The sequence below is a fragment of the Fukomys damarensis genome, unplaced genomic scaffold (assembly GCF_012274545.1).
Source record: "Fukomys damarensis isolate Sample0158 unplaced genomic scaffold, DMR_v1.0_HiC HiC_scaffold_1, whole genome shotgun sequence".
NCBI lineage: Eukaryota > Metazoa > Chordata > Mammalia > Rodentia > Bathyergidae > Fukomys > Fukomys damarensis.
The window spans coordinates 40864635-40879842 of record NW_022900913.1 but is presented as its reverse complement, the minus strand read 5'-3'; the positions used below and the strand labels follow the sequence as shown (position 1 = coordinate 40879842).

At 34.4% G+C, this 15208-nt stretch overlaps 1 protein-coding gene across 1 annotated transcript in view; it reads right to left on the bottom strand.

Annotated features, from left to right (window-relative positions):
• Mtrex (Mtr4 exosome RNA helicase) overlaps nt 1–15208 on the bottom strand; it is a 94591-nt gene that overhangs the window by 2505 nt on the left and 76878 nt on the right. Inside the window, exons 21-25 of the mRNA XM_010626944.3 lie at nt 14682–14870; nt 14121–14284; nt 11516–11621; nt 7976–8032; nt 6523–6685 (exon numbers count right to left, since the gene is read on the bottom strand). Coding sequence (XP_010625246.1) covers nt 6523–6685; nt 7976–8032; nt 11516–11621; nt 14121–14284; nt 14682–14870 — 679 coding nt within the window. The remainder of the gene's footprint in view (nt 1–6522; nt 6686–7975; nt 8033–11515; nt 11622–14120; nt 14285–14681; nt 14871–15208) is intronic.

Sequence of the window (15208 nt, the reverse complement as noted above, 5' to 3'; positions counted from 1 at the left end):
AAAAAAAAAAAAAAAAAGAAAAAAGAAATTTTGTTAAAAGGCAAGGCAGGAAAACATGGGATGGGATGCTTAACAGTACTCTGAAGGACTTTCCATGAAGTAAATAGACTTGCAAACTCGACTAGCAGCCTAGGAAGTCTACAAAGAAGAAAGGTTTAATTCCAACCTTTGATTGCCGAGAGACACAGACTTACTAATAATAGCTACTAGAAGCAGGTAAACAAAATTCCTTGAGGGGACAGAGCAACTTTGAGGAAGGCTGGCAAATACAACATGTACTATGGGTCTATAAAAAGGAGGTGGTCTCTCTCAGGCAGTGACAAGGGAAGTCCACTGAGAATGCCCAAGAAGCCTACAAAGGGCAGCTAGTCAAGGGCCCTGGGTGTGGCTTACTGGCATCTGGACACCAAGCCTACCATCCTTACAATACAACAGGATCAGATGTCTTTTTATTAAACTTGTAAAAGGAGGGGCCCAGGTTCCTTTCACAAAAGTACTAGCTACCTAAATGTAAGTGTCTTGGAACTTTGCATTTAATGTCTGAAATATATTAGGAATATCAGTTCTCAAAATATTACTATAGAAACAGCCCCATTTTACCTCCTTGCAACAGTGAAATAAGTCCTTACAATTGTTGCTCAATTTATTTTAATGCCCTCCATATTATATTCTAAGGGAGGAAAAACTGAGCCAATTCATAAAGCAGAATGAAAATGGAAATCTGATAGTTTTTTAATGTGCAGAGCTCTTGAAGTAATATTCTATAACAACTATTAAAATTATGATATTGATTTATTCATTTATGTAAGTGTGAATACTATAACAGGCAAAATTAAATGAAACTTGCCTAGGATCATTAATCTAGTGAGGGGGTGGAATTTAAACTCAGGGTATGCACTCTAGCCAGTTATGCTGGCAGCTGGAAAGGGTATGGATGAGGAATTGAACAGTAGCGGAAAAGATATGATTTCAAGATCGAGGAATGTCACAGTGCTGAAGGTAGCCCTGGATTCAGAGAAACAAGGGATAAGAAAAGGATATGTGCATGTTAGCTGTAAGAAAAAGAGGTTTCTATCTTCCATCTACATATAACAAGAATGATCAGAGAGCTTGGAAAGTTGGCGGTAGATGCTTGCGGAGAACAGTAAAGATCTGGAATTGCCACTAAGGGAAGTGGTTGGTAGAGCAATCCTAGAAGTCCTGCATGAAGGACTCAGTCTTTGTAAGTATTACTTTAGTCTTTCCCATAATTTATTAGTGTCACATAATTATGGTCCCTTGGATGGTAGAAGGCACGACTTAAATGTACTTCCAGGACCAAAGTGCCTGGCACATCCTGAGTACTCCATACTGATCATTTTTTAACTACTATTACTGAGAAGGTCTGATGTAATTCTGAGATTAGATACTATGGCCCTTGGTGATAATGAGACAATTTTATCCAAAAGAACACTTCTGCATAGGTATGTAAGCAGAGAAAGTGAGTTATTAGATTACTTTAGGTTGGTGATGCGTGAGTCAGAAGGAAGAATGAGTATCCCAGTTACTTCCTAATTCTACTTTGATGGCTAGAAAAAGGGAAAGTATGCGAAGGCTTTGGGGACTGTTCTCCAGGCAGAGTGACTGTATCCTCTCCCAACACAGCCTCCAAAAAATGAGGAAGTGGCCATATTTTATCCATGACCTATAGAATACTTTCTAAGATATCTTATACTGAATCTAATAACTTACTTCAAGCTTTCGAAAATTAACAGATTTAAAAAAAAATAAAGATGTTTGCCATTTCTTCTACTAATAACTTTTAACAGGGTAAAAAGTGACTTCACAAAATAGTTTTCAATTATCCATGACAGTATCGCTAGCCACTCCCAACACTGCTACTATCATTTTATAGGTGTGAAATGGAAGAGTTAGTGCCTTTCAACTTCAGATTAATAGTTTTAGACCTATGATTAGAAACCAAGACTCCTGACCCCTCTAACCCCAAAATTATGATGGGAAAGCGTATTAGCTACCCTTTAGAGCAGTGGGTTCCTCTTACCATGGAGGTGAGAGTTCAAGGAAGAATTGTGGGCTTTTGCGAACTAAGAACCTTGTAGGTGAAGTTAGCTGAGGAAATTATTTGAAGAATACACAGATAAGGATCAGCGAAGAAAACTCAGTTAATGGCCTAATGGGGAAAGAAATTAAAGCAGGTCTTAATGCCATCTGAAAACTGGCTGCCTGTAGAGAGACAGAAAACAAATGCACAAAAACATCCTGAGGGTAGGAAAGAATGAGACAGGGAAGAAATTGGAAGGAAAGCAAAGTCATTAGGCAAACACAGGAAACTAGCTTCCCAAGTGAAGGAATGAAAGGAAATCAGTTGTGGAAGCTTCTGGATATCCAGACAGAGGTAGAGGGTTGGACATAGGCCAATAACATCACATTACATATGCAACCAGAAATGAAATTTTTGTACAAAAATTCTATTTTAAAGTAAAAGTAGTGTCTTATATTTAAATATACAACACTTTTATTTTTTTAAATTTTATTATTACTATTTTTTTGGTACCGGAGATCGAATGCAGGCCCTTGCAGGTGGCAGAGCCAATAAGCCAAATGGCCAGCCCCACAACACTTTTTTGTTTTGTATTTTTTGGTTTTTGAAACAGGGTTTCACTATGTAGTTGAGACTGACCTGGAACTCACTCATGTAGCTGAGGCTGGTCTCGAACTCACAGCGATCCTTCCTGCCTCAGCCTCCCAAGTGCTGGGATTACAGGTGTGTGCCACCATGCCCGGCCCCACAACACTTTTTTAAAAAAAGGAACAGGATATATTCATGCATAATTTAGAACTGAAATGAAAACCTTTACAAAATCATTTGCTATGCAGGGTATCAAAGAACTGGGCAGGCTCTCTTGCATTGCTTTGACTGACTTCAAATGTGTACCAGGGAACACAACCTAATACTATTTTAATATTGCTCTAAATTAGAGCAATTTATTTTAACCAGAATCTGCCATCATCAACAGAAACTATGTCATATGAAGTAAATTATTAAGATAAAGTATAAAAATGAAACAAGTAAATGCACACCCAGGCCAGAGTCATACTTTGCAAATACTTCAGTTTCTGGAAAACTTTTGACAGTTTCAGATGATGAGCAAACAATGAGGAAAACGAGGTCACCAGGTGCAGGACGATACAGACAATGGCTCTGGTTGTTATCCCTAGCCTTATCAATAAATTACTGTGTGTGAGCAAACACTATCTACAGTTGCCTGCAGCCTAGAGGTTACTCCCCACAGGGTTTGATGAAGACCACTCTTCAGCAGTGCATTATGTAGCATTTTTCCTACTCACGACCGTTTTCTGTAGTCCAAGGCTTTCCTCACTCAGCTTTGGAAATCATTTTGCCACATCCATTAAGACTAGTTAGACTAGACCTGGGACAAAAGCTTCAAAGCCCTAACTCGTTCCCAGGCAATCTGAAGCCAATGAGAAACAGAAACACACTAATCTACATGTTTGTTACAAATTTCTTGTGGTTCCACCACAGCAGCAAGAAATAAAATTCTAATCAGTATACAGTGGTAAAATACAACATAAAATTTACCACTAACAATAGTAAGTGTACAATTTAGGGTCATCACTCGTTTTAAGGACACATTTACTCCCCTCAAAGAAACCCTGTTCGCTTTAAGCATTAACAGTTAATTTTCTTCTTCAGATAGTCCATGGCAACCAGTAACTTGCTTTCTATCTCTGGACATTACATATGAATGAAATGACAGTATGTGGGCTTTGTGTCTTTCTTCAATTAGTTTCTCAATGTATTGAACGTTCACTTACAATGTGATCTGGTATTTTTTTATATAGCCAAAAGATATACCACATTTTATTCTCCTATTGATGAACATTTGGAGCTACTTGCTTTTAAGGGCATTTTTATAAATATCAGGCTCACTTAGTGCATGAACAAAACAGTATCATTCTCATTAAAGCTAGAGAGCAGCAGATTTCCCCAGATGATATTTCTGCTTTTAGCTTTCTGGCATCCCTGGAGTGGTTACTGACAATTTACTCCCCAATTGAGTACTCCTACCTAGTTTGGCCTGATGTTAAGATTGCACGTGTATCCTGCTAAAATTACTCACCACTAAATTCCAGCTTTGGCTGAACCTTAAGGGGAGAGATGCTGCTTACACTGCTTACTCTGCACCCAGCACAGTGCTTGATTCTCACTAAGGTCTCAGAATCATTCATCAAATGACTAAATATTAGGCACTAATAACTAAGTCACTTAGCACTAAGATTATACCAAAATAAAAACAGATTTTAAGAAAATATTACTCATTATTAGCAAAAGTACTTTAAAAACACTGTAAAACCCTCTGCAATACTGATGTACTGTCCTAAGAAAGGCTAAAACTCCTTTGAAAGGCACTCGAGAGAACATGTGGCAGGGATAGGCGAGCAATGCACTTCACAGCATTTGTTTTAAAAACTTGCAAGCAGAAGTATAGTAAAGGGTTTCAAAAGATAAGATAACTCTCATAGAAACTTTCCTAGTGTCAAGTGCTCACTGGAAGTAACTCCTTTCTCTGTCCTTTATATACTTGATTAGAATGAGTATTTATGCATATTCAGAAATAACAGTAACAGCTGGTGTTTAGTTCATAATTTATCTACTTAACATCAACTGGAATGAAACCCTAGGCAATTGGCTCTTACAAATATTTTGTTGAAATGCCATTCAAAGAAAGTTTTTATATAAGAGACAACTACATTCTTTTTTCAGGGTGATAACAGTTACTTATATAAAGTCTTTAAAATTCTCCACCTAAATCCCACTCTAAACGATTCTCTTTCTTTAGACATTCCCAAAACACATGACTTTAATCATGACAGCCCCAGTTAATGTTGGAAGAATATCTAAAACTACGCTTGAGGATTAGGGTATGAAACAATCAGGTACCTTTTAAAAATAAAATTCAGTATCTTATCTGGAAAGAATATGATTTGAACATAGCACATTAAAAACTTCCAATGAAATTTAATTTTCTTCCTATAAAAATATAGAGACTCTGGGCCAGAGCTTATTTTTCCAATCATATTAAATAAATGTGACCAAAAACAAAATGAGGAAACAAAGGCTATTCTGAAATACAAGAACTAAATAACACGGTAAAAATAAAAACAGGAACAGTATGATAGAAAAGGAAAAACTACTCTTAGGGGTTTATTCTATTTTTAAACGCTAACATATTGTTTATGTCAACTTGAGAAAGAAAAGGGTTAGCTAATCCAATAGTATCCAGACCAGAAAAACTTGAAAACTGTGCTACTAGATGTAACTACAAGTTATAAAATCAAATTATGCAAATTTTCAAACTTAAGATTTCAAGCAAACTGTAATACAGAAATAACCCCAGGAAAATTCAAAGGAGACAAAATAGACTCGGAATATTAATATGCTATAGAAAAGCTCAACTTACAGAGTGCTATCTGGTATTTGGGCAGAACTATAAAGTATCTCCAGTTTAAGATTTATCTTCCATACATGAAATTTTCATTTAAGTAGGAAGAAAGAACTTCTAAAAATCCAAAGAAAATTTTACAGGAATCCCTAGATTTCTATGAAAACAAAGCTCATTTATTTTCATTTTTTAAAAAGTTCAATGTAAATACCTATTAGTGAATGTAACTTACCACTAAAACAGAAGCCAGTGTTTTCCTGTCAATTACAGTATTTCTAAATATGCTCTTCTTTAAACACAGTTTTTAAAAAATTTCTTGTAATTCATTTGTAATTATTCTTTATATATTTTCTCTAAATTATCCACTTAAAAAGTCCCTCCAGTTGGGTAACAATTATTATTGAGTTTCTTAAAATTCTGATTACATTTGATCTGTGTTATGTTATGTAGTAAGAGTCTTAGTGAAGCTAAGTTATTAGATATGGAATGACTAATCATTTTCTGCTCTAATTTTAGTGAAAATCAGAGCAAATCATTAAGTTCTAACCAAGAGTATAAAAACAAAGATGAGTACATCCACACAAACACAACTTACTAGGATTCTCTATTTACTTGTAGTGGCAGTCTTTGGCCAGAATTATATCCAGGTAAAATAGTTTCCTAAAGAATTTATTTATTTATTTATTTTTTTGGTACCAGGAATTGAACTTAGAACCATGCTCTTGTAAGGCAGGCATGGCGCCACTGAGCTAAATCCCCAGCCCCTTCCTAAAGAATTTATAATGAGAAGACTGTACTTATTAGGTAGTACAAAGGATCTGTACAAAATAGGCAGAAAATTACAGGTAGGGAAAGAAACATGCTGTGCAGAGCAAGTTTGGAACAAACAAGTAAAAACAGGAAAACCGCACACTCTCCAGTATGAACGTAGACTACTTAATGACAGAGAACAGAATAGCCACCACAGATTTTTACATACATTATCCATGTTTAGATAAAACAATGTACATATTTTTTATATCAGGATGAAATACAAGTATATGAAATTTAACCATACCTTCAAAGACATCTGTCATTTTGCAGATATGGGCAAATGTAGCTCCCGTTGCCCAGGTATAGACCACATCCATTAAGTGAGGTTTGAATGAACTTAGGTAAGTTTCCTCATCGATTTCCAATTTTGCTTCTGCTGAAACTTTTGCAATTCTTTTAGCACATTCCTTTAAAGATAACAGACAGTTAAAACTCCATATCTATGATCTCCCATATTACTTTTTTCTCTAGGTTTCTAAAATCAGTATTTTACAAGTCCCTTTTTAATCTTTTAATCTTTTTAGAAGGATATTCTCCTTCTAAGAGCCTGCTATACTGCTAGTTGATTAAACAGTTAAGAGTTCTCATGTTGAAATGGCTGAGAAAAATGTATCAAGAGTATGAATTCTACAAAAAACCCCAGAAATCATTATTAAAATTATTTAAGAGCAGCATTGAACTAATATGTTTCATTAACATAGCAGACAATAAGACAGACTTAGAAAAATATAAATGCTATGTCAAAATATTAATTTGGTGAAATATTTAGTTCTCTAATAATGCTTAAAAACATGATCTTGTTTCTCATTTTTTAGTAATTTTTAGGGATGTTAAAATGCTTTTTTTTGGGTTCCCTGTTTCTCTGATATTGAAAAGTGGCAAATAAAATCAATTCATCCTACAAAATAATTAAAAAATGAATTTATTTCTGTAAGATACTGTGGCTTTGAGGACCCAGAGGTAAATAACTTATGACAAAACAGATTTTAAAACTTTGATGTAAACAAGGATGGAAAATGTGCTAAAGCCAGGGATTTAGCTCAGTGGTTCCAGAGCCTGCCTTGCAGGTGTAAGGTCCTGAGTTTGATCCCCATACCAAAAAAAAGAGCTACAATTTGAATCCTAAACTAATGTGGACAGGCTGTATGACAAGAAACTTAATTGCATTATTTTTCCCCCAGTATTACAAATGGCATCTCATGGAAAAATTGAACTAAACCTAGTATTTATTTATTTATTTATTTTTTTGTAGTACTGCAAATTGAGTCTAGGAAGCATTGAGATACATCCCCAGTCCTTTTTATTTTGAGGGTCTTCGTAAATTGCTCAGACTGGTCTTGAACTTGAGCACAGGACTTGAGAGAGACATCTGTTACTACACCTAACATAATAAGCCACTTTGGGGGGTGTGACGAATGTTGAAACAGAGTCTTGCTATGCAGTTCAGATTGGCCTTGAACTTAATATGTAATAGTATGGCCAACACACATTATTCAGTTTTAAATTTGCACTCACAAAGACTCTATACAATCCTTTACAATAATGAGGGAGGAAGAATGTTTAATTACTAAAATGAAACAAAATAAATTTTAATGAAATACTATTAAACGAAACATTTATTTCCAGTTGTCTCTGTAGAATGATAAAGTCCAAAGAATAGACAGTGAAAAAATTTATTTTACAATATACTATCTTACCTGCATTTGACGAAGTGGCCCTGCTAACTGTTCTGTTAATTTTGGCATCTCACTAGACTACAAAAGAAAAGAAAAATTAGACATGAAAACACAAGTTTAAAGTACAATAGGGCTGAAGATTTAGCTCAGTGGTTCTGCCGCCTGCTTTGCAAGCACAAGGTCCCGAGTTCAATTTCCAGTAACAAAAAAAAAAGTACAATATATACGACCTGCTTGTTAAATGAAAGTTTTTACAATATCCATTAATATAAAATCATAAGACTGTAGTTATTAGCATTTTAAGTCTCTAATCAACACGTTACATAAGCAAAATCACTATTCTTCTTATTTTCTATTACTACATTCCAGAGGAAAACAATGACACTGCTAAATTTGCAAAGTACACTAACAAGATATGGATTTTTTATGACTATAAATGTAACTGAAGGACAGCAAGTATTATACACAGTTTAGTTACATAAACATATAATTCATTATAATTTTGAAATAATTTTAGTTTGTAGGAAATATAATGTTAGAGACCAAAAATTTAGGATGAACAAAGAACATTTAAAAGTAACGTCTCAATTTGTATTTTATCCAAGTATTTCTAGTTCTTTAGCCAAATATACAATAGCTAACATTTTAATCTGAATTTCAGTGTTCTTAAGATTGCTTTCGCACTAGTGAAGTTCATCCATTTCTCACATATATGCAAATAAATTTAACAGTTTTAGATCCATCATTGAATAACCAAATAAACTTGGACAAGCTACTTAAATTTGTGTTTTAGATTCTTAACACTGTTAGAAATAACAAAGCTAGATACACAAAATTGATAGGCTTGTAAGACAGTATTTGTGAAAAACATTTTGACAAAAGCAGAGTTGCTATACAAAAATAAAATCTTGAGTATAGTATATTATTTATGCATATAATGTAGGGGACAGGATTTAAAATAATATAGGCAAATAGTAAATCCATTATAGGTTAGTTGCCATACATCTGTCTATATGTTAAGCATCAATAGCTACACAGGACTTGGTTTAGACTTGAAACACGTATTATATTATATAATAAATCATTTACCAGGCTCTATATTATTTTTGTTAAACCAAAGCTCATTGATGAGTGACGAAAAAGCAAAATGGACAGGAACTCAATATCTAAGTTTAATAGTTAAAAATAAAGACTGCTAAATATCTTTGATATTGTGTTCATTCATGGACAACAGTAACTGATCACTTTCCTTTTTCTGGCCAGTATAGGTACAAGACACTGGTCCCAATTTAAGGAGAACAAGTGTAATTTCACCAATGCTCTCCCATCCAGATATGTGTGATTTGCTCTCTTATTTCTCCTTTAAGCCTCAAATCAAATTTTACTTTATTGGTGAGGTTTTTTCTAATTATCTTATTTAAAACTGTACCCCCAACGTTCAGGAAACTCTACTCAACTTGTCTGCTTCACTTTTCTCCAAAATTTCACTACTACTTGATAGAATATGTTTGGCACTTTACTTTTTTATCTTCATTCACTACAGAAGCTTCTGCTGTATTTCTAGTGCCTTGATGCGGGGGCCACTGCACACAATGGGTGCTTAACACATTTGTAGGTACTTGACTTCTTAGAAAGATTTAAATATTCTTTAAACCACTTTTAATATTATTTAAAAGTATAAGAACACATTTTTAGAAACATTTTAAGGTAGAAGTTATTATTATCAAACTGATCTAAGTATCTTACTACATTTATTCTTTCTGGCTAGAACTTCATGTGACTTTTAGTTACATTTTTGACTTAACATTAAAAGGGATAACCACAAGAATCAATGACCCTGCATGTAACAGTGTAGTTTCAATGAATAAATCTTAACTGCATATGGTGATATCCTGCTCTGAGATTCAAGAATTGTGCTTTGGTTAAACCTAACTCCTTTCAAGAAATAACATAACCGGCCTCTCAGAAAACATAATTATTTTAGTATCATATTAAAACATGGAAGAACTTAGCCACAAGACAAAGCCTGAGATGAATAAAATACCACTGATTCCCTTATCTTTAAATCTTCAATCTGCTCAAAGGAAACAGCAAATGATTTCATTACCTTGGGAAGTAATGCAGTAAAAAAAAAAATTTTTTTTTGAGACAAGGTCTCACTGTGTAGTTGAGATTGACCTGGAACTCACTATGTAGCCCAGGCTGGTATTGAACTCACAGTGATCCTCCTGCCTCAGCCTCCCGAATACTGGGATTACAGGCATGCATCACCACATCCAGCCTAATGCAAATTTTGATTGTAATTAAAAACAAGTTATCCCCATTTTGTAAAGCAATGCATTCCTCTTTGCTGGGTGTGGTGGTACATGCCTTAATTTCAGCACTCTGGGAGGCCGAGACAGAAGAACTGCCAAGTTTGAGGCTAGGTGGGGTAACTGAGCAACTCAACAAGACTCTCTCTCAAGATTTAAAAAGGCCTGGGGATGTACGCCTCACTGTAAAGGTCCTGAGTTCAATCCCTACTATACACCCCAAAGAGTAACGAATTATTTTTATATGTAAATTACTTCAGAGGCATATGGCAAGCATTCTCAGAAGGGCATACGCTGTTTTTATTTTTAAGGTTATTGTTCTATTTGTTATCAACATTACTACAGCCATCTAATCTGGGAGAAAAGAATCTACTTCAACAAGTAATACACATTTGGTCTGATCAATAAACAATAAATAGGACTTATAGCTAAGATCAAAAGCAGAAGTGGGGGGAAAAATGTCTTCCATGGTTTAACTATAAGTTAAACTAAGTATACATATTTTTTAAGACCCCTCTAATAATTTAAATAGTAATAGTGAATCTATGGCCTCGCACATGCTAAGCAGTCTATTACTGAGCTATATTCCTAGGTCTGTCATTTTTGAATTTCTTAAAAGTTCTGAAACGTGAACTAATTATTTACTTACATGAAAAAATCATTGGTAAGTCAACAAAAATCTTATCCTCACTGCCTCATACCTTGCCCATGACACCTAACATTTTAGTCTGTAATAGTTGCTGCATAGTTATCTCTAATCAAAGGGTGTGTTAAATTTAATCTCATCATCCCTCATGATTTTATTAGCTTTTCCTAATTTAATTTTCAGGTATCCTTTTCACTCTAGGACTGTTTGACTAGATTTTCAAATTAACTGGGTCACAGAACAAATTGAAAATTCAGAATCTGATTAATGATGATTGTCCACAAATAACTATTTTATCTTTCCTAGCACGACTAATTATTCAATTTTCTACATTTGTGTTAAAGTTGCTTTGATCTGTTACTAATATCCATCATGTATAAAGAAAGAGCAACAGTTTTAAAAATATATCCATTAGGGAAAAAATGAGAATCAAGACTTGTCATGTAGAGGTACAAGATCCCAACAATGAATGTAACTGTACTGTATCCCTAAAATGTACCAATAAACTCAATTAAAGCTGAAAAAAAAATATATATCCATTATACTATTAAACGAACTATATGAAATGTGAATAAATACGATATTCTAAATTTATTAACTTACATTCTCTTGAAACACAAAGCAACTTAATAATGCTGTTGCTTGTTCTGCAGAAAGGTCATTGAAAAGCCCATTAAACATCATCTCAGTTAGAAGGAGCTCATCAGCACTATCACAAAAGGAAAATAAAATTTGATGTCAGAATATAAAGAAACACATGTACATATATTTATCTTTAGCATGTAGTTTAATAAAATGTATGATGTAACCATGAGGAGTAATCAACAAAATATGACAGTTTTATTAAAGGAAATGACAGGTCTTTATATTTGCCAATATGTAATAACAGCATATGTAATCTGGGCATTTCATATAAGATCCCAAATACTAAAAACAAATCTATTCATTCAAATAATCACTAAACTTTCACTATACCAAGAAAAAAGTCATCAACATTTATTTACAGTGCTCAAAAAACTTAACTGGAAAACCTGGAGGGCTGGGGACTTAGAGTGGCCCCACGCCTGTCTGACAAGTACAAAGTTCTCAGTCTGATTCCTGGTCCAAAACAAAGAAAATCTGGTATCACATTAACCTGTACTAACAATTAAATGATGCTGGATAAGTCACTGCCTTTTTCTGGAGGCTAAGAATTGTCCTAATTCACATGGTCTCCTTTTGGCCTCTATACACATCTGAGTTTTTAACCCTTCGGACAGATAAAAACTATGAATAAGTCTACAACAAGAATGCCCCAAACCATTAACAAAACTTGTAATTCTCTGGGCCTGTCCATTAGGGACAGTCTGATGACATAAAAAAAATAATAAAAATACACCCTCAAAACTATTTAAAAAATAGCTGTATGCACTGTGAATCATGGCCATCACTGTACATCACTGTATGAACAAAACAAAATACATATTCAGGTGCAATGTTGCTTGTGGCCGCCCACCATATCTTCTGACTTTCAAGTTAAAAAAGATAGAAGTAAGCTGGCTTCTAAGGTAGGAATCATTCTTCATGGTGTGAAATGATCGATTTTTAGGATGGTGCTGTAAACTGTATTTCCTGACAATGATTACAACAGTATTTTCTATTCTATCACTAGTGTACAAAGACTGCTGTTTGAACATGCAACACTTTGAATTAAAAGGATCTAAAATGTAAAATTTAGTTCCCCAGTCTAACCACATTTCATGTGCTAAATGACCACATGTAGCTGATGGCTACTATAAAGAACACTGCAGATAAAGAAAAGTAGCCATACCACCATCAAGAGGTACAGTCTAACTGTCCTTCACTTGAACCTGGGAGGGTTTGTAACTCATCTGAAATCAAGAGAATGTGATACAAGTGATGCTTTGAGACCTAAGCTAGGTTAGAAAAGATAAAGCTAGTTCAGAGAAGATGATGAAACTCCCACCTTGGACTGCTACAACACTCATGCATGAGCCTTAAGCCTCCTTGTAGGCAGTGCTCACACTCTGAGGCTGCCAAACTGTGCAGACATCCAAACTAGTCCACAAAGAGAAAGAGGAGAAGGGAGAGAAGGAGATGAGAAAGAAGTGGGGAGAGAGCAGAGCAAAAAGGGAAAAGAGAGAGAGGGATCCATCTATTCTAACATTCCCAGACTCCTACTGGTCAGCCTAACAATTTGTCTGATAGTAATCATAGGGGATTCCTGAGTCAGGACCATCAAACCATCAAACCAAGCTCTTCCTAAATTTCTGACTCAAACAAAACCATGAAAGAATAAAACAATTAGTGCTCCCTTCGGCAGCACGTATACTAAAATATTAGAATAAAACAATTGTGTGTCATTTGTAAAAATTACCTAAACTAAAAATATAGTAGTCTCTCCATATCTATAAAGGGACTGGTCCTAGAATATGCCTGAGGATACCAAAACTCAAGGATGCTGAAGTTCCTTATACGAAATGTGTTACTTGCATATAAATTACACAAATCCACTCACATAGTTATGTCTAGACTGCTTACAAAACCTAAGGCAATTTAAATGCTTTGTAAACAATTGTTACACGTACGGTACTGTTTAGAAAATAAGACCAGGAAAAAAAGACCTATGTATATGCAGTTATTTTTTTCCCAAATATTCTTTCTTTTTTTTTGAGATAGAGTCTCACTATACAATTCAAGCTGGCCTTGAACTTATAGTGATCCTCCTGCCTCAGCCTCTCAAGTGCTAGGATTACAAGCATGCACCACCATGCTCAGCTTTTCCAAATATTTCTATCCACAGTTATTTAAATATGTGGATATAGAACCCAGGGAATATGGAGAGCCAACTGTCTGTTACATCTAACTTTAAGCTGCAGTCTACAACATGCTGTTTTAATACCATGTGGTTAGCTCAAAAATCAATAAAATCTGCTATACGTTTAAAGGATAATGGTTACTAGACTAAGTTTTAAGAGAGAAAATGTTCATAAATGTAAAAAAAAGTATACAAAATTGGATTCCAAAGGAAATACTTGAAAAGGCTGGGGATGTTTATGTAAATTTTGAGATCTAAGAGATTTTTTTCCAAGTTCTCAATTTCATGATCCAAAACTATTTCATTCAGAAAGTATAAAACAGCTATATTTAAAAGCTTTCTTCCCCAAAAGATTAACATCCTTTATTCAGAAGAACAACAAAATGTTACCTGCTTATCTCACAAGCCACTCGTCCTTTCATTTCTATGACATCAGAAGAAGTAGCAAATCCCAACCTTCTTAAAACACGTTTGCGACATTTAAGCTCATCCATTTGTAACACAGTTCTTGCTTTCTTCAGTTCTCGCTTTGCAGACTTAATATCTATTGCAATCTAAGGTATATAAAAGTAAAGAATGTTCCATAATAAAGTAATCATTGTAAAAGGAGAGTCACTCATGAAAGAGTAAAAAATATTTTATAAGGCCACCTTATAATACTTTCCTATTAAAGCTTTAATTCATGGGGATGGGTGGCTGTAGTTTTGGGGCTTCTTGGATGCAGTTCCATGTATCGGAAAAGTGACTAAATACTTTCCATGTTAAGTGCATGGAAAATATAAAATGTCCATTTGAAAGAGAAGCAGAAGGAGAAGACACTGAAAACTATGAAAAACCTAAGAAGTAGGGAAACACATTAAGGAGGAAGGGCTAACGGTTTGCTAGACAAAGTAAGATTCCTATTTAGTGAAATATATAAAATTGTACTATGAAAACAAAGTTTTGCCATACCTGTGCTTTTTTTTCACAAAGTGTATATACAGTTTCCAAATTTGGATCATTGTGAAGTGGATGAGAATACATTCGATGCTCAAAAGCCTCTACTTTCTGAATGACTTTTTTCAGTCCTTGATCTTGAATGCCCATATCATCAATCGGATCTAATAAGGGAATACCATCAGGAAAACGTTTCTGAACTTCCTGAAATAAAATATGTAAAATTCAAATTTTCTCTTATAGACAAAATTAAGTCTACCTTAATCAGTATTTCTTATGTATTTTTCTATGTACATGGATGTAAAAGGATGTGATGTATTTTCCCCAGTTAAACTGGAAGATATTTTCCCATTGCACGGTTTTTGAAAACACCTTTTTTCAAAACATGCATAGCTATGCTATCATTTCCCAATACAGGGATATAGTATAACTCATCAATAAAACCAGTATTGCGTTCAAGAATTCTGGATGTGGCCCAACTTATCAGTAAATGTATTAGTATATTTATGGTGGTAGTAATGTCTTACCATCATACACTTACA